At 37.7% G+C, this 20,894-nt stretch overlaps 1 protein-coding gene across 2 annotated transcripts; it reads left to right on the top strand.

The window, feature by feature from the left end:
- Positions 1 to 399: 399 nt before the first annotated feature.
- keap1b (kelch-like ECH-associated protein 1b) lies at positions 400 to 20,851 on the top strand. 2 transcript variants are annotated; one of them, XM_048200093.1, is made up of 7 exons: positions 400 to 555; positions 2,546 to 3,401; positions 4,985 to 5,230; positions 9,854 to 10,530; positions 13,704 to 13,909; positions 15,835 to 16,011; positions 19,760 to 20,851. In XM_048200093.1, exons 2-7 carry the CDS (start codon positions 3,090 to 3,092, stop codon positions 19,921 to 19,923), a joined length of 1,782 nt encoding a protein of 593 aa, XP_048056050.1. In that variant the 5' UTR covers positions 400 to 555; positions 2,546 to 3,089; the 3' UTR covers positions 19,924 to 20,851. The 2 variants fall into 2 exon arrangements, with proteins under 2 accessions (XP_048056050.1, XP_048056051.1); XM_048200094.1 differs by lacking the exon at positions 400 to 555 and adding an exon at positions 2,003 to 2,344.
- Positions 20,852 to 20,894: the final 43 nt, after the last annotated feature.

Below are 20,894 nucleotides of genomic sequence, written 5' to 3' on the forward strand. Positions count from 1 at the left end.
TTATTGACGTGTAGCGACATCTAGTGCTCGCGCTCTGTACTGCTTCATCTACATAAGTTGATGAGCAGCTTTACACACACACACACACACACACACACACACACACACACACACACACACACACACACACACACACACACACACACACACACACACACACACACACACGCTTCAACCATCTTTCTATCCACTTGCATAACGATGATGATCTGATGATGTTTCAAAATCAATAGCAGACAACAAATTTCAGCTAACTGTGTGTGGGTTTAAAATAATTTTATAATATATATATATATATATTACATTATAACATTTTGGTTAACCCTAATTGGTCTTATTCACTAGTACAGAAGATCCTGTACAGTCGATCGATCACACGATTGATTGGCGTCTGAACCTGTTTGCGCGTGCACAGAGATTCGGGAGCGCGCGTTCCTCAGCTGTGCTTAGTCACGCTGAGTTTCTGCTTTCTCTGTGAAACACACACACGCTTAAGTACACAATAACACACAGTAACACACACACACTGTCACCGAGAGCCGTTTCCGATGAGCTGTAAGTTTTTTAATGAGAGACTTTGTTTACTGTGTTTGTCTTTCTGCTGAGATTTAAACGAAATGATTCACACGATTTTTATTTTGTCACTCTTAACAGCATTTGCGTGTGTTGATTTATTCAATTTGCTGATTGACAGTGTTTATGATGATAATTGCATGTTTCGTTATAAATAAGGATCAAATAATTGTGAAGTTTAATAATCTTGAGATATATTTGCAGGCTTTCGCAGTGTGGTGTTAAAAATCTTGAACAGGAATAATAACACTTTTACAGTACAATTGTCACCTTAATTTTTTTTTCGTAGCATATTTATCAAGTGTTGAGGTTTGTTATCGTGTGGAAACTACAGTGTTTCGATTAATAATTTAAGCATACGGGACGTTTTGCACGAATCGTTTGAAAATCGACTTCTAATGTCAATGTACATTTCAGCGCAGTCGCGGCGCTGCTGCTGCTTTGTGTGATCGGCTTTGAGCTGCTGGACGACGGATAGAATTTAAACTCCAGTCCGGGGATTTCAGGCCTCTCACTGTTTACATGTTGAAATTTCAGACTTAAAGTGGCACTTTGGAATTTTAGCATTACTGAAAATATGTAAGAGAGGTTATCAGTAAAATATGAATTTAGATCCACCTTTATTTATGTGATCATTTGAATTTAAGTTTGATTGTGTTGACTGTGGATTAAAACAGATTAAACGCTTTCACTGTGAACAGTCTCGCTGAATAACCATAAAACGTTTAAATCTGTCCTGGTTTCTTAAACATTCTCTGCTGTTTGCCATTCATGCAGCAGATCTGTTATGCAGGTTTCTGTTACTATCACTGTGAGGACATTCATTGATATAATGCAATCCCTAGCCTCCCTAAAACCAAGTCTTAACCAAATCTTGATTGCTTGCTCTTCAACTCAGTGATTCATTGTGGATCAGTAAGTCTCTTCTGATGAGTCACTGACAGCAGAGACAAACTGTGCTGATAACCATTTATATAGTGTAATTGTGCGTCAGTAATAGACTTATTAACTTTTAAACAGGAAAAGAAAACCCTCCCCATATCTTTAGCTGTTCATGTCAGAGGTTGTACATGCAATCAAACTGCGGCGGGTTGGATCAAATTGGTCTGATGCCTGGTAAAAGCTCGTCAAATTAAACGGATCTCAATATGGACAGGTTGTGTCATGCCCTCATCTTCTTTTTAACGTTATATTTAAATGGAATATGAATCATTTATTGTTGGATTTAAGGACACATTCTCTTCAGTTGTTTGTTCTTTTGTACCTCAGTATGTTGAGAGGTGTTTGTTTTACTGCTAAGGTTGTTATTATGATTGTGCTGTTTCTTATTTTTCCAGATGTTTCAGATATTTGCTTTAAAGGTGCTGTTTGTAAGTTTTTGACTGTTCTAAAGTATAAAAATACCATATGTTTGCAGATATTTAGGAAACATGCTGAGTTCACATACTCGTTTCTCTGAAAACCATTGCTACAGCCAGTTATCTACTTTGAAATGTGTGTTCCGTGTCGGAATGTCTGTTTTTGTTTTGGTCTGTGCCGCTCGTTGCCAATTTACCTAATAGTATTTCGCCACCCCGAGTTGCCAGTTGGCGGAAAACATTCAGCGAATTGCAGCCATGGAAGCCAGTAAACAAACTGGGTCAGAGGTCGCAGATTCTACTCAACCTAAAAAGCCTCAGCATCCATCTAAAAATCTCTATGAATGGGAGCATATTAAAATGCAATATCAACTCATCATAAATCAATACATCAACTAATCAACTTACAGTTTGTAAGTCTACTCGCCTTCCAATGTCAATTGAGCTCGCTCCTGTTGCATGTCCTCAAACTGGCAACCCGCGTGAGCGTCAAGTCTGAGGAGGAGGGGGCAGAGCAAACAATATTTTGAATTTGGACTGCAGTACCCATTTCAACCACTAGCTGTCATTCTTACATATTGCACCTTTAAATCTCTGTTTTTTTTTCTTCTCAGGACTTCCAGTCACCAGTGATAACAGATCAGCACCATTAAACTCATAAAAGGAGTCTGAATGACACACATGTGACAGGTTTCCCATTGCACTGCATTCAGACGGGTCTCATTCTGACACAAAGACTGTAAGATACTTCACAGTCAAGGGACATCCGGCCCTCAGTTTCAGATGCTGCCTTTAGACTCATTTATCTACACCTTAAAGTCGAACCTTCACAGAAAGACAGTTTCACTTCACATGCTCTAGAAGTTTCTCTTCCACTTGAGGAACAGACACAAATATGTGAGCGACAGACCGGTTGGATTCTTCTCAGCTAACAGGAGCTCTTCCTAGTTCATAAATTCCCCCGCCAAATCAAACAGATTACGTATGAAATGGAGAAGTGTGACAGACCCAAACCATCAGGAGATTATAGACCTCTATAACCACACGTTTCACCTGAGTGACCCGTAAGACTGTGTGAAACTTGTCTGTCTCCCATTTGACGCCGTTCAACCTGCGCTGGCGAGCGAGGATGCGAGTGCCGGGCCGCGGCCGGTGAGGATGTACGCGGCGTCCGGGATGACGGAGTGCAAGGCGGAGGTCACGCCGTCAGAGCGTAATGGGCACCGCGTGTTCAGCTACACGCTGGAGAGCCACACGGCGGCCGCCTTCACCATCATGAACGAGCTGCGGCTGGAGCGGCAGCTGTGCGATGTCACACTGAGGGTCAAATACAACGAGCTAGAGGCCGTGGACTTCGTGGCTCATAAGGTGGTTTTGGCATCGTCGTCGCCGGTGTTTCGCGCCATGTTCACCAATGGGCTGAAGGAGTGTGGGATGGAAGTGGTGCCCATCGAGGGGATTCACCCCAAGGTATGAGCGTCTGAGATTGATGTCGTGGTGCTGCTAAGCCTGTCACGATCATGAGTTGTGTGCTGACGATTAATCGTCATACAAATCATTGCGATTAACAATAGAGCCCCACAATTAAATGTTAAAAGATTGCGATGTCAATTCAAACACCTACACGATATTATTCCTAAATGACAATGATTTGCCTATGTCTATTAAACCTTTGACAAGTCCGATCACCTTCAGATCTGCATTCTGATCCAGAGAGAGCCGTTGTCATGAAACAGCTTCACAAACAGTCTTTTCAACCACTCCGTATCATTATTTCAGTCTTACAATAATTCAGATTATCACAGAAGTACTGGGATAAAAGTTAATATTTTGGATGTAAACACTGATGTCTGCTGTAGTGATCAAAATAGAGTAAATCACTATTTGAAAGTAACTTGACACTTCAAATGAAGATTTTATCAATTACATTGTTACACCAGTAGGTGGCGACTAGTGACTGTTAAAAAAAAATGTATTTGTCATTGAATCATTCATTCAGAAGTTTTTTTCAAAAACGCTGATTCATTCAGTAATGAAACAAGTGAGATTTTTTGAGTCATTGAATAATTCATTTGACTTTTTATCTCACAATTCTGACTTTTTTCTCAGAATTGCGAGATATAAACCCACAATTGCAAGTTATAAATTGAGAATTTCGTGATATTAAGTCAGAATTGCCGATATTAAGTTAGAATTATGAGTTCTAAAGTCAGAATTGTGATAACTCAATTCTGAGAAAAAAAGTTAGAATTGCGACTTTATATCGCAATTCTGACTTTATAACTTGCAATTCTGTGAGATAAAAAGTCAATTACCTGTTTGTTTGTTTTTTTTATTTAGTGGTGGAAACAAGCTTCCATAGTATTGTGATCTCTATTGTGATCTCACACACATACATTCAGCAGCTAAATTTCAACCTTTGCCCGGTTAATTTAAAAGAGACCGCCGTGTTGTTGTTTTTCTCTCTCTCTCTCTCGCACACGCTCTCTCCCTAGCTCGCTCGAATTCATTCAAACAAATGGAATTCTAAAGCTAATAACTGTAGATAAAATATCAAACGCAAATTACCTTTATTTTCCAGTCTATATCCGTTCAGTCAGAATTCGCGCTGCAACAGGCTACATCCATGACACCAACTGCTGTTAACTTATCCATTCCGACAGGTAATCATGACCACCCAACGTGAAATATATAAATAATTTTAATAGCACGGCCATTTAAAACCCGAGGTTCTGCTATGTGCATGTAAAACTATCAATGACAATCATTTTGGGGCAGGAAGTATTGTAAACACAGATATCAGATACCAGTCGTGTCTAAAGTGAATGTAAACACGCTGGCCAAAAAATCGGATATGGTCAATAGATCGGATCTGTGCATTAAGACTTGCAGTGTAAATGCAGCCTAATTCATTTAATCTAATGAAGTTATAATTGCGATTATATCAATTAGCCATGATCATCATACGATTAAGCAGTAATCGCGACAGGCCTATGTGATGCTCTTGTATCTGAGCTGCATCTTTTGTAAATGTGGCTGGTTGTTGTTTTCAGGTCATGGGGCGGCTCATTGAGTTCGCGTACACTGCGAGCATCTCTGTTGGTGAGAAGTGTGTGATTCACGTGATGAACGGGGCCGTCATGTACCAGATCGACAGCGTGGTGAAGGCCTGTTGCGATTTCCTCGTGCAGCAGCTCGACCCAAGCAACGCCATCGGCATCGCCAACTTTGCCGAGCAGATCAGCTGCACAGAGCTTCATCAGAAGGCCAGAGAATACATCTACATGAACTTCAGTCAGGTCAGTGACGCACACCTCGGAGTAGGGCTGCAACGATTAATCGCGATTAATCGTTTGCAAAATAAAAGTCTTTGTTTACGTAATATATATGTGTGTGTGTTCTGTGTATAATAATTATGTATATATAAATACACACACATACAGGTATAAAGTTTAGAAATATATACATGTATTATATATATATATATATATATATATATATATATATATATATATATATATATATATATATATATATATATATATATATATATATTACATATAAACATAAATATTTTATATATAAATACAACATTTTTCTTAAATATATACATGAATGTGTGTGTATTTATATATACATAATTATTATACACAGAACACACACATATATATTACGTGCAAACAGACTTTTATTTTGCAAACGATTAATCGCGATTAATCGTTGCAGCCCTACCTCTGAGTAAACCTGTATGACGGGAGTGTTCACCTTCTCTGCAGCATAGGACATTGAATCACCTGTACAAGAACCTGTGTCACAGTTTGCCATGAGTAGGGCTGCACTATTAATTAGAATAAAACCAAAATCGTGATACGGCTTAGTGCAACTGTCAAATCGCAAACATTGTGACTTATTTAAATAAAAACATGGGCTGTGTGTTAATTTACACATGAGCAGCTCATGATCTGCCTGTGTTTTTAGCGTCTCAGAGTTCACACCACAACAACTCCAACTGTATCTGCTCTGACTCGATTTAAGATGCATTTGAAAACGCAACATGTGCCAGCCATCTTCACAAACTCAACAAAAGAGAAGCTTTAAAGGCTTACTGTGGTTTTCTGTCAAAATACATTTGATGGTTTAATTTTTGAAAATAAAGAAATTAAGACAGCCATAAATAAATAATATAATTTTTGTTATTTTTTTTCTTCAATACTAAATCTTTTTATCGTGAATAATATTGCAATGCTAATATTTATTTTTTACTATGTTTTTATCTAGAAATCATTTAGTAATAATAATATTTATTATTATTATTATTACTTTATTGCCATATTGAAATATAATCACAAATTGCACAACCCTACACATTAGTACAAGCACTTTCTGATCCTATTTAGGGCTGCCCTCAACTAAAGATTTTTCTAGTTGACTAGTAGTCGTTTATTTAAGCCATTAGTCACACGTTTCACATGTTAATCACACGTTTATATTAATTTAATTACTTAAATATATGCTGGGGCGGAATATATGCCTACTCCACACTCAAGCACACACATAAATCTTAAAAAGTAATGGCTTTGAATGTGTCAGAAAAAAAAAGCAAGGAGACATTTTAATTGTTTATTAATAAACTATTTTTTTCTGAGTGTCGGCTCACTCGGCTGCAAAGTTGTTGATGCGGACTCATCATCAGTTGTCAAAAGTACTGACTTCGGTACTGAAATGTTTTTAAAATGTGACGCTTTGAGTGCTGTTGAGTGGATTCGTAAACAATTCTGATTGGCCATTGTTTTGATGCACACATCAGATATGTCTGTGATTGGCTTCAATGATCAACACTGTAAAAACGTAGTAAAAAGTCATCATTGCGCTCTTCACCGAGCGCTTACATAGATACACACGGGAGGATTTGAAAGCAGGCGTCTATCGCGGACCAGTCCGCTGATAGACGCCTGCTTTCAAGTGCTCGCACTTTTAAAACGCTTTTAAATTCAAACTCTTCCGTGTGCTTTTCTCATTGAAGCCAATCACAGACATATCCAGTGAGCACATCAACACAATGGCCAATCAGAGGCTAACCTCTTCATACACTGCCCTCCAGTTTTGAAACGCCCTTGAAAAGTGGGGTTTTGGACAGTATTGGCAAGAATCCTTTTTAATTTGTGATAATTTTGCACTGATAAGGAAACATACTACGAAAACTTATTTTATTACATAAACAGTTTATACATAGAAAAAAACTTAGATTTTCCATTCATCAAAATATCCACCATTAGCAGCTATCTGACCTAAACTGGGTTCTAATTGGTTCATTGCATTCTAAACTTAATTGGCAATCAATAGACCTCTTTGGAGCAGACGTCACAATTACGTCACTTGCAGCTGCGCGCGCATAGTGGTTGCAGAAAAATAGCGGTAGCAATTGGAGGAAAATGTGCAAAATCCACAGAATAAGAGAAAAACGTTTTGTTGTGCCTCTGGATGTTGGAATCAGAATGCAAAAAAATATAGTCTTCATTTTTAAAGAAAACCATCGTTGAAAACGTCCTTTGAAGCTAAATGGAGACGTTTCACAGACTGCACTGATGACACCTGCAAGGATTAGTCTACTATTAAAGCAGGAATTTGATGTAAACAGTAAGTCTACATATTATTACAATATTCACATATGCAGTTCAGAGGACATACATACATAGCAGTTACAGCATGAAATAATATTTAAACCTATAACATTTTACATAGATAACTTTTAAACATAGTCTATAAAATTTTTATTTCACAATTCTGACTTTTTTTCTTGCATTTGCGTGTTTATGACTCCCAGTTCGGCCATTATAACTCGCAATTGTGAGTTTATTTCACAATTCTGAGGGGAAAAAAGTCAGAATTGCGGGATAAATTGCAATTCAGAAAACGAGTATAACGAGTTACAGGATAACGAGCATATCTCACAATTCTGTTTTTCTTTGTAAGAAATGTGAGATATAAACTCAGGTTTGCGAGAAATAAAAGTCAGAATTGTGAGATATAAACTCGAAATTAACTTTTTTTTATTCTTTTATTTCGTGGCTTCCATAGACTGCTACTGCTCAACTGTCATTTTCTGCAACCAGGTAGGCTCCGCCCATAAAAAACGTCATCGCTGTTTGCAAACACCAAATTGGTCTATTGTTGAAGCTATTAAGGTGTGCTGACCCAAAACTCTTTTACAAACCTCGGCCAAGTTTAAACCAGTAGCCAGGCATCACAGCTGGCAAAGGGGCTTGTCTGGCTTTGACATGTATATATTGCCATTATTATGTAATCAAAATGAAAATTATTATTGCTGGTCTTCAATGATAATGTCAAGTTACTTTAATGTATTTGCAGCAAAAAATTATAAGGATTTATGCTGATATCGTCCAAAACCACACTTTGCCAGGGGTGTTTCCAAACTTTTGGAGGGCAGTGTATTTTAGTGAGTTTTTTTCTATCGGTTCAGTCTAGTTTTCACAGGAACAGCTCACACTTTCACATGCTTTTCCATTCTTCTGGTACGTTTGCTGTTCAGGAACAATAATATCTGTCCTGCTTCCTCATAACGTCACTGTGGAACAAGTTTCTGATCTCTGATGTGTTATTGTGGATGGTTATGTTCATTTTCCATCAAGTATCAGATATTGGAACAAGTAATTTCTACAGTTTAGTTTCAGTAATTGATATTTTTAGGAAGAGGAAGTTTTGAGTTCTCACAGGATGTTTCATAGTACAGTAAACTCTAATCTCAAATTATCAAAGAGAACTTGATTCCTCATCATGGTGTTCACAGAGTAGTGAACATTCTGTCACCATTCACACTCATGTTGTTATGTAAGTGAACTGTCTATTTAAAGGTCCGTTCACACCAAGAATGGTAACTATATTAGCAGGATGGATTCTGATTATCTGTCAATGTTTTTATCATTTGTCAGATGAAAAAAAAAAAAAAAAAAAGATTCTGAAAGAGATTCCAACAACTTGTTTCTCTGTGCCGTTATCAATATAGTTGTGGTGTGGACTCTGCTAATCTTTTAGAGCAACTTTTAGAACTGTATCTGTATCGTTATTGTTATATTTAGCATCCTTTGGTGTGAACGGGCCTTAAATGATTAGTTCACTTAAGAATTAAAATTTACCAATAATTTACTCATCCCCACGTCATCCAAGATGTTTATGTCTTTCTTCAGTCAAAAAGAAATTAAGGTTTTTGAGGAAAACATTTCCAGGATTTTTCTCCATATAGTGGACTTCACTGGGGTTCAACGGGTTGAAGGTCCAAATTGCAGTTTCAGTGCAGCTTCAAAGGGCTATACACGATCCCAGACGAGGAATAAGTGTCTTATCTAGAAACGATTGGTAATTTTCTAAAAAAAAAAAAAAAATTTATATACTTTTTAAGCACAAATGCTTATCTTGCACTGCTCTGCAATATGGCACACATTACGTAATCATGTTGCAAAGGTCACACATGACGTAAGTGGAAGTACTGATGTAGTGTCTACAAAGCGAACATGCAAAGATTAAGCCAAATGCAAGACAAGCATTTGTGCTTAAAAAGTATATAAATTTTATTTTTTTAGAAAATGAGCGATCGTTTCGCTAGATAAGACACTTATTCCTTGACTGGGGTCATGTAAAGTACTTTGAAGCTGCACTGAAACTGCAATTTTGATCTTCAACCCATTGAACTCCAGTGAAGTGCACTGTATTGAGAAAAATCCTAAAATGTTTACCTCGAAAACCTTAATTTCTTTTGGAAGAAAGAAAGACATGAACATCTTGGATGACAAGGGGGTGAGTAAATTATCAGGAAATTTTAATTCTGAAGTGAACAAAGTCTTCAAGGGAAGTAAATGTTTTGATACTGATCTGATGAGATGAATGCGCGTGTCTCTCTCTCTCAGGTGGCTACGCAGGAGGAGTTCTTCAACCTTACTCAGTGCGAGCTGGTGACGCTGATCAGCCGCGATGAGCTGAACGTGCGCTGTGAGTCCGAGGTGTTTCGTGCGTGCGTGGAGTGGGTTCAGTACGACCGCGAGAACCGCCGGCCATTTGTGCAGGCGCTACTGCAGGCCATCCGCTGCCACTCACTCACACCGAACTTCCTGCGGCGGCAGCTCGAGCACTTCGAGTGGGACGCTCAGAGTAAAGATTACCTGTCCCAGATCTTCCAGGATCTCACGCTGCACAAGCCCACCAAAGTCATTCCCTGCCGGACGCCCAAAGTCCCACAGCTCATCTACACAGCCGGCGGATATTTCCGCCAGTCGCTCAGCTACCTGGAAGCATTTAACCCCTGCACTGGTGCGTGGCTGCGATTGGCCGATCTGCAGACACCCCGCAGCGGGCTGGCAGCGTGCGTCATCAGTGGTCTGCTGTACGCGGTGGGCGGGAGGAATAACGCTCCGGACGGCAACATGGACTCCAACACGCTGGACTGCTACAACCCGATGAATAACTGCTGGCTGCCCTGCGCGCCCATGAGCGTCCCGCGCAACCGCATTGGTGTGGGCGTCATCGACGGCATGATCTACGCAGTGGGCGGCTCGCATGGATGCGTCCATCACAACAGTGTGGAGAGGTGAGATAGGGCAGATTTCACCTGCAGTGCCTGTTATCTTCTTGAGCTTGTGGTGTTGATGTGTTTTATCTTTTATCTCTTCAACACTAAACCAACATGTCTTTGCAGCATGTCAGATCAGATTGTTTCCAGTAATCATGCAGTTTTCCATTTATTATGTCCTGGCACAGTTTCATTATGAACTGAAAATATTTTTACACTTCTCATTATAACATAAAATACCTCCTAAACAGAGTTTGTACAAGGTGCTTGAAGTACTTGAATTTGATGAAATTTAAGTCCTGGAAAACCCTTGATAACAGCCATATTTATGTGCTTGAATTATTGAAAGACAATAAATGTGAAATTAGTGTTTAATTTTATTGATTTAAACAATCTTTGAATGCAAAATTAACTCTACAGCCCATCTGATATAGATATAGAGCCATTTCGCATGGTTATGAGTGTGATATTGCTCATATAAATATCCAAGTATATGATACAGCTTTCATTTTTCAGGTCAATTATATATTCATGAGGAAAAAAATCAGTTCGAATAAGGAATCTTGGTCATAGTATCTTTTCAATGGTTAAAGTTACCACAGTGCTACACTTAATTTGTACCATTTTGTTTTATTAGTTTTTTTTTATTTATCATTTTACCTTTTTTAGAATTTGAAAGATAATGAAGAGATTGTTTGAGAAGTGAGATCTCTGATTATAGTCCTTGAAAACCAAAAATGTAGTCTTGAAAGTAATTAATATTACACTATCTGTGCAAACCCTGTCTAACATGGTTTTGCCCCATTGCTTTTAGGGTAATCTAAGTAAACGAAAAAAGTGCCTGCAGGATTCTTTAGGTAAACAAATTAAATATATGATCAGATCCTTTCTTAACTGCCGTTTTCACACCACTGTTGTGTTTTTGTTATTAAGAGGAAAGCCCACAGCACATACTTACATATTCATCTAAACATCGCCAAAGTCCCTTTCAAGAAAAGTCTGTTCACCGGCCACATTTGCAGTGCCGCCTGACAGCTATCGTGTGTCCTGTCTACTTGAAATTACAAAAAAAAAATGTTTGAAACACTCACATTTAAATTACATATTTCAAATCATCCACAAAATCTGACATGACTGTCCCATAAATGTTGTTTCTTAGGCTCAAAAAGCTTTAAAAAAAGCTTCCCTTTCAGGCTGGACCAGCCAATGCGCATATGCAACTGGAGCACCTAACAGCAGCTGCAGTGACACAATGACTTTACCAATCAGAGATTTGCTCTTTTATTTAGAATGCGGGACCTATTCCTCCATATCGCGTTCTTTTTTTCTCCCATTCATTTGCAATGTGAGTACACCGTATTTGTATATGTAAAGTCTCTGACGTCGCTATCAGCAGCTTGGGCAATGTTGGGATGCATGTCGCTGCAAAGGTATTTCAAACTTCTTTTTTCCCCTAAGAATGAATCGAATGAAACAAGAACTTCGCCATGAGTAATCTGGACCTTAAGAGTGCTCTTAAATCCCGTTCACACTGCCAGAAACTTTGTCGCTGCATGTCATTAGTGGGCGTCCCCACATCTGGTTCACAGATTTCATTCTATATTGTAGACAACGAATCAGTTTCCTTGCTGCTAAAAACAAACATTTTGGAAGGGAAAGACTAAATATAAATTTATATTTATAATCAAAAATCTTGCCGCTGTACTGCCGCCAATGGTCACTGTTGTTCACATTGCCTGAAATTTCCAGATCTCCATTGAAATTAATGGGATCATTTCACTTTGCCGCTGCATGTGGCTGGATTTAGAAACAATGTCACTCACCGAGTATTGGATTTTGGCTTGGATTATTTTGCAAACAACATCACTCTTGTTGATCCCCCTTAGTGTCTTTTCATAATGAAAGCCACAATAAATCCACACTTCAGCTCTGTGTACCACGGCGGGAGCTGGTATAATTTATTCATCTTCTGTTGGTGGTTACTAGTAAGCTTGGTATTCTAATGCTTTTTTCACGCCAGTGAGGAAGAAAACACCTAAAACCCCTTTTGCATCCACATAACAATGGTCTGTTATCACACTTCCTTTGTGATGATTGTGGAGATTAGTGATGAATAATAGATGACAAACATTATTCTTTAGAGTTGAAGGAAGTGGAACTAGCTATTAATAGATATTTAAACACTATGAATTTTTGAGTGAGTCACTGTAGTTATGAAATACACATCTGTCTGTCTGACTGTTTGTCAGGTGTGTTCCATGTAAATCAGTTACGACGGGTATGTTGTTTTTCTTCAAGATGTGATGACTGCCATAAATAACCACAGCTAAAATAATAAAAACATACTCATTTATAATATTTATTGTGCTCTAGTGACATGGAGTGATAATGTCATGTGTTAGTACGTGTCTGTCATGTCCAACTTCATGTCAGATGGATTTAATATCGATTCATTTGGAATATATATCAAATATAGTACATGTCAAATTTTCTCAAAGAAAAAATATACAGGGAACCGTATCAGTTGGTACATTACTAAAATATTACTGGTTAAAATGAACTAATTTGCATACAAACATTTACACTACTCATAAAGGAGATTTTATAAGATTATCATTAAAATAACCTTTTTAATGACAGTTATGTAAGAGAGCACTTAAAAAAATGAAAGTATAAAGGTTATAGAAGTTTAAATGTACTGTTAATCAAATGTACTGTACTAATTATTTTATATAAACATATTTTACAAAATATTTTTTACTCTAAAATTGATCAAAAAAAAAAAGTTGTGTTCCAAATTTGAAGTTGATATCACAAAAATGAAAGTTCCCATGATATTTCGTTGAGGCGTTGTACCAAAAATAGCCACCGGGTGTCATCCACATTCCATTTATTTTTTATTCTTTTAGACATTATCTTGTAGCATATTAATAAATTTCTGTCCAAGTATCACTTCTATCACAAAACAGATGCCAAATATGGAAGCTTGAGATTCAGACCTCTCCTCCGATATGTGTTTTGTCAAGATTAGTAAAGTTTTGACTATCAATAAGTTAAAATAAATGTTTTAATATGAAACATGACTATGCCCACTACGTCTTTCCGCAGTTGAATTTAAATCGAGAAATGGATTTTTTTTAACCCATCCTTAGGCCATATGAAAGCATGTTTGTTCATGTTGTGTGTTTCAGATATGATCCGGAGCGAGACTGCTGGCAGCTAGTGGCGCCTATGCTGACGCGGCGTATCGGTGTAGGTGTGGCCGTGATCAACCGTCTGCTGTACGCAGTGGGCGGCTTCGATGGGACTCACCGGCTGAGCTCTGCCGAATGCTACAACCCCGAGAAAGATGAATGGAGGAGTGTGGCGTCCATGAACACAGTCCGCAGCGGCGCAGGTGAGATCCAACAAAGATAGTTTGCATAAAGATCCAAATGTTATTTTGCCCTGCGACTTATCTAAAAATCTAAATTGCCATTATTTACTTTCCCTTATGTCATTCCAAACCCGTTCTTTCTTCCACGTGACATGACGGTATCAAATTTTCATGTTGCAATAATCGCTGAAGCTTTTATCATGGCATACGGTATTATCACGATATTGAAATACGTTGCAAAAAAAAGTGTTGTACTATAAGGTTTAGTAACTTTGTCTAGTAACAAAAAGAACTCTTTAAATACAATAAAGCAGTACACAAAAATGTATGAAGTAAACAAATGTTTCAAACAGATTAAAGTGCAAAAGAATAAGGAACATTAGCTCTTTACAATAAGGTCTCATTAGTTAATTTTAATTAATGGATTAACTAACATTAACAATGAGCAATAGCTGTTACAGAAGTTATTGTTCTTTGTTAAAGTTAGTCGAAAAATACAACTGTTAGTTCATTAGCTCAGGTCCATTAAATAATAGTTGAAATTAACATTTACTAAGATTAATAAATGCTTTAGAAGTATTTTTCATTGTCAGCTATGATGAACCTCTGCGAATACAAAAATCTGAATGGCTGTTTGAAACATTTAAATACTGTAGTAGCAGCTGCTTTGTTTACTGGGGATACCGGGGTAACGGCTGCATTTCTGCTGCTCCATCAGCGCCATCTGCTGTCAGAGAGTGAATGTGCATTTTCATTCAGCTCGTCTCCTTCACTCGTTCCGCCATGCACTTCTCACCCCTTATTTACACTGCACGAGTCTGTGGCGCGTTACGGCTCCGACGCAGACACTGGAGTCGATCCGTGGCCGCTTCAGTCAATTCTTGTTTACACCATCCACGCATGGCATATTTCAGAAGCAGCTCGCCGCGCCACTTCACTAAATATAGTCGGACGCCGTCAAAAATACAAAATAAGCTCAAATACAATAAAGTCAAAACAATCACCCTGTGTAGACTATTGCTCATATTTTACATCACTAGGAGGTCAGAAATTGATGACGAGATTTGAAGTTGAAAACATAGAAAATATTTTATCCTTGTAGAGTATTCTTAAAATACATTCTAAAAATTTGAATAATTCATAATAAATAATTATTCATGGTATTTTGAAGTGCCCAAGGTAACAATATCGTGCATGTTCATTATCGTGATATATTGTATTACAATATACCGGCACGTCTACGTGGCACAAAAGGAAGAATCATTGAGGTTCATTCTTGCGTCATGTGGCAGATTTGAGCTTCTGCAAGAGCCAATGAGGTTTGTTTTCACATGTCAAGTAAGTACGGTCGAGTTTCTGTTTATGTTCACTGATCAGTGTTTAAATTAGGGCTGGGACAAAAAATTGTTGCATTAAATCGAGAAATGATTCTGGATCGATTCTTAGATTTTTCGAATGCATTGCGATTCTCTCTCGAATCGATTCTGAGCTTAGTTTTTAACAGCAGATTGCACTGGCAATTTTTATTTTGGGGTGAATTAAGCCTTCGAGCTCCAAACATGACAAAAAACATCATAAGATTCGTCCATATGACTCTAAAGCCAGTTTCAGTCTGTTTCTCACGCAGAGCGTCAGATGAGACTTGGAATATAGTGCACAAGCCAAATATTTTACTCTTATATGGCTGTATTTGTCTGCTTTGGAGCCCAACAGATGTTGGTCACTATGAACTGCTGGAAAAGAGCTGCAGCAACTTTAATTTCTGAAGAACTTTCTTGGTTTTGCTGACAGGGTTAAACATTAGCGATCAAACATGGATCATTAATCCTGTTTATGATTGCTCAAACGGCACATCCTAATTGAAGTCGTAGCGAACAAAAACATCTGTTCTTTGGTTCGTCAATGTGATGAGGGACGTGTGCCTGTGTCATGTGATCTGTGTTCAGGTGTGTGTGCGCTGGGGAACTACATCTACGTGATGGGCGGATACGACGGGACGAATCAGCTGAACACGGTGGAGCGATACGAAGTGGAGACGGACAGCTGGAGTTTCACATCATCCATGAGACACAGACGCAGCGCGCTGGGAGTGACGGCGCACCACGGGCGCATTTATGTCCTGGGTACGAGCTCAATGAACTCACATGATGTCTGTACAGTGATGTCTCACTGATGTCAGTACAGTGCACAGCATAAATGAGTACACCCCCTCTGAAACTTCTGAAAGTCAGCAATTACTCAATTACTTAGAAGACATGTTAGGGTTCTTTAGAGATATAATGTTCCAGCAAGTCTGCTTAATCATTTACCAAAGAAACCTGTCAAAATTATTCAGGAAAATAAGATTTTCGTATCAAAGAGATAAAATGTTGTGTAGCAAAAATGAGTACACCCTCCTAAAAGTTACTAAATAAAACGAAATAAAAATTTTCTGGTGTAAGTATGTTGAACCAAAACATTTAAAGAGAAGTAATTTCTTGACAATTAAAAGTGTTATATAGCCCACTGAATCATTCTCAGACTTAATGGTGACAACAATGGAACCACTTGGGAGAGAATCGTCAGGAGACGTGTTTCTTGGCACAAAAGAGGACAGTGGTACAAGAGGATTACCAAATCTTTGTTTTAAGTGTGAAAATATAGCAAAAGTAACACAGAAATTCAAAAACAATGGACTTGTGACAAGGCCCCTAAAATAATCAGGCCTTCATTTTAAGCTTTCATTCAGTGATGAAAGATTTTTTGCTAGACAAAGAGCAGGAGAAATAGCGAGTGTCCAAGCGAGTGTCTCAGAGCCAGCAAAAGCTATGAAAAGAGTGAAAGAGAAAAGAGTGACTGTTTATCTCACAGAGTGAAAGAAAAGAGTGACTGTTTATCTCACAGAGTAAGATGCAGCCTGCAGAAATGACATGCATGGTTGTTGTTCTCATTGGAACTACCCACTGTAGCCAAAGCACAATAAAGTCAGTTAGCCATTTCCAAAGCCCATATTTACAAAATATAGATTCTGGGAATCAATACTCTGGTCTCATGAGACCAAATTAATCATTGTGAATCTAACAGCATCCAAAATGTTATGGTGTTGCTAGAGGAGGAGTACAGTGAGAAGTGCCTGGTTCCCACAGTAAAGTTCAGTGGTAGTAAAGCTCTTATACAGGGATGTATGAGTGCTGAAGGTGTGAGGGAGTTGTGCTTTATCAATGCTGTCATGAATTCCCACACCACTGTGTAATTTAATACACAAACTTGAAACAGAAGATGTTGCCCTTTCCTCATTCCCTGTATTGTTGGGCATTTTTTCAACTTGACAATGAGGATATGCATTCTCCCAAGGTGAAAAACCTTCTGTGGTCATGAATTGCACTCAATCTTGACACTCTTGAGCGCCTGTGTCGGATTCTGTAGAGACGAGTTGAGCAACACTCCCCATTAAAGATCAGGGCATTTAAGGAGCTCATCATCCAGGAGTTAAACAGGACAGATGTGACAATTTGTCATGAACTTGTACATTCTGTGCCAAGAAGGGTCAGAGCAGTATATTCCAAATTATGGAGGGCATACTGAGTGCTAGAATAGTATACATTTGTTGAATTAAATCTAGGCTATACTCATTTCTGCAATCCTTATTTTAAACAAAATTGGCTAATTTACTTACCTTATGCCTATTAATGACATTTCTCAGTTTTTATCATGTATATGTTTAATACATTTTAGTTTTGCCATCTTTCAATGAATTGAATTAGTTATCATAAAGAAAATAAATCTTTTGTATTTGTTCAGAGGGGGTGTACTCATTATGCTGTGCACTGTATATCAAAATATACACATTCTTAAGGAAACATGACTAAAAAACTGAACAGTTAATGGTCCAGTTTCCAATGTAATGGCAGATATCACAAATTTGATACATTTAGATCAGCATTGTAGTCAGTCAGATGTTGATTCAGTAACTAAGGAATTCAGGTAAGGATTCGTCAGACAGTACTGTACTATTCTGAGCAAACTTTGTATCACTAGCAGTTCTTGTGTTTATTGCCTCTAAGACAAATCACTTGTTGTATTGCTAATTTAAGTCACTTTGGATAAAAGTGTCTTCTAAATGTAAGTGTAACTTAAGTGTGTTTGGATGGATAATTTAGTTGAAGTATGCGTGCGATCTTCATCGCATGACATTCAGTACAGACTTCAAGCTCACTGCTTGGGCAAATATGATTTATTTTGGTTTTTTGAAACCCTGGTTTAATCATGATAGAATATTACTTTAAAAGTTGATCAATTTCTACCAGTTTGACGTTTAAATCGGTTCATCGTCCGTCCCTGACTGCTTGCAGTTTTGATCACTTTTCTAAATTTCTAATGAATGTTTTCAGTTGTCATTTTCAAACATTGAAACCAGACAGGGTTAACCTTACAGTAGTACTCTTAGACTTTCAAAATGCTTCATCAGTTGAACTCAGATTATAATAATTTAAGTTTAAAGCACAGCCACCAAAATCAGACCTTAGCACCTCTCTTTGGGATGTTCTGAGGTTAAATACAGATTTAAAATCATAACAAGAAATAGTTTAATAGCTATGATACTGTTTTTGAAGTCAAAGCTTTGCAAAGCTATGACAGGAAACACTGGCATCTAACAATGCCATGGGAAAAAAAACAGTTAATCTTAAAAAATACAGCACATACATAAACCCAAATAGGAAATAAAACAGTTATTGAATAAGCATGTGTCCTATTCTGTGTCCAAAGCAGTCAATGCAATTTGGGAAAGAAATCAATTAAATTAATATTATTCAACATATCCTAGCTTTTTACAGGAAATATTAAGATGTAATCCCACATTTTTTAATTACACATTACTCAGTAACTGTAACGGATTAGTTACATTTATTGGTAACACTTTTTACTGTCATTGTTACATATGATACATGTAGTTACTATAGTAATAACTATACATTATGCATAATTACAAGTAGCTAACCCTAAACCAAACCTAACCAAACCATAATCCTAACCCTATAGTAAATACATGTAGTTTGCTCTCTTACTCAGTACGTAAATGTATAATTACAATGTAACTACACTTTATTTTAAGGTGTCCGTGTTACAGTGTAATTATACATTTAAGTACTGAGTAATAATAATTAACTACATGCACTTACTATAGGTTTAGGGTAAGGATGAGGGTTTGGTATAGGGTTAACTGCATATAATTATGCATAATTTACTGTTATTACTTCAATAACTACATGTAACGTGTAATAATGACGCTGTAAAATAAAGTGTTACCAAATAAAGTGTAACCCATATATTTTGTAATTAAATTACGTAACTCTGTTACATGTAACTAGTTACTCCCCGACACTGATTATATTCATGGCACACAACATTGTCAACATGAACTGTTTCTTCAGCACCCAAAAATATGACGCCTTCTTTACTGCTTATGTTTACGAATCTGCGCACGAAAACGTCATTTATGTATGTCACAAATGTACACTTCAGTCAGAGAGAAATAGATGCCATTAAAGTGTTTACATGCTGTTTATTACAATTAAAATCAGCATTTTATTACACATTTTATTACCACACATTTTATTACGATTATGGTTAATACAATTATGAGCTTAATCGCATCAATTTGATCAAAGAATTGTTTACATGAGTTTTATCGCAATATTTTCTGGAACAGTCATTATTGAGTCACATGTTACTCTTGACCTGGAACACATTAAGTGTGTAAAACAGTCATTAGTGGGAGGATAAGGACAAGAAACACTAAGAGGTTTGGCTGATCTAGTGATGATTACTGAAGCAAAGCATTCAGAGACATTGATTCATCTGTTCTGTAACCGTCTCTCTGTCTGTCTGCAGGTGGGTATGATGGGAACACGTTCCTGGACAGCGTGGAGTGTTTTGACCCTGAAACAGACACATGGACTGAGGTCACCAACATGACGTCCGGCCGCAGCGGGGTCGGAGTGGCCGTAACCATGGAGCCGTGCCAAAAGGGCCTGAGCCCGTGTCAGAAACACTAGCGTCGCCTCCGTCTCTGCTCATTAAAGATCTGTCTCTCTTTCTCTCTCTCTCTGTCCTAGCCAGTGTCATTAGCGCACAGTAAATCTGTTGTTCTAGATGAACTTCAGTGTCAGTGCACCAGGAGATCTCTGAACATCACGCACTTTGAGGCTCCTGCCTGTTTTGTTTGCATTGCCAGTCGAGCAAATGTGAAGGTTAATCGTGCAGCAGCCTCTTCAATTCAGTTGTGTGGATGTCTACCTCCTTCCTGAGCCGAATAAAGTGCCATTACGCCACCACCACAGTATGTCTGAGGGCTCGAACCGCTCACAGTGCCAGAGATGCCCGTTTGCTCAATAATACGTCACCGAGGTTTGAGCTGTGTGAACAGAGATGGCCAAAACAAATCCTGACCTAACAGACACTTCAGTTGAAAATCAGTTTCTGATTAAGCTGTTCGAATGATTTTGTATTCAGTATGTACAAACATACAAGAAAGTTTTTACTAATGAAATGAGATGTGAAATGTTTCCAGATTTATCTAACTGTATTCCAGCCTACAAAGGCATTAGATGCCAATGTTGTTTATGCTCAAATGAAAGCTGATTTTCACAGGCTGATAAAACAATGTATTTGTAAAAACCAATTTAAGCTGCTTTTCCAGGGATTTTGTACATTGGTATATTGCATGAAGTCTTGTTTTTTTTTCTTTCTTTCTTTTATTTATTTGAAATATTGTCCCTTTGCTATATTGGTTGATGCTGGCTTCTCAATGGACTGAACTGGGGCTCATTTTTACAAATTAATTTTTTGTTTGAAAAGGGATGCTTTTTCCTTTGAATCACTCAAAATTAAATATAAAGGATTATTTAAAGTCTGCTTTGTAAATTTTACAGCATTGAATACCTTGTACAAAACATTGTATATTAAAAGCATATGATTCTTGCAGTACTTTGTCTTGACTTGTTTCAGCCGCACGGTGGCGACAAAA

This window comes from Megalobrama amblycephala, linkage group LG8 (genome assembly GCF_018812025.1).
Source record: "Megalobrama amblycephala isolate DHTTF-2021 linkage group LG8, ASM1881202v1, whole genome shotgun sequence".
In the NCBI taxonomy this organism is placed as follows: domain Eukaryota; kingdom Metazoa; phylum Chordata; class Actinopteri; order Cypriniformes; family Xenocyprididae; genus Megalobrama; species Megalobrama amblycephala.

Excerpts from the sequence above, each read along its gene's own strand:
- keap1b (XM_048200093.1), top strand. The coding sequence starts at position 3,090 with ATGTACGCGGCGTCCGGGATGACGGAGTGCAAGGCGGAGGTCACGCCG. Across the intron at positions 3,402-4,984 it reads TCGAGGGGATTCACCCCAAG|GTCATGGGGCGGCTCATTGA; the intron begins GTATGAGCGTCT and ends TGTTGTTTTCAG. Across the intron at positions 10,531-13,703 it reads CATCACAACAGTGTGGAGAG|ATATGATCCGGAGCGAGACT; the intron begins GTGAGATAGGGC and ends TGTGTGTTTCAG.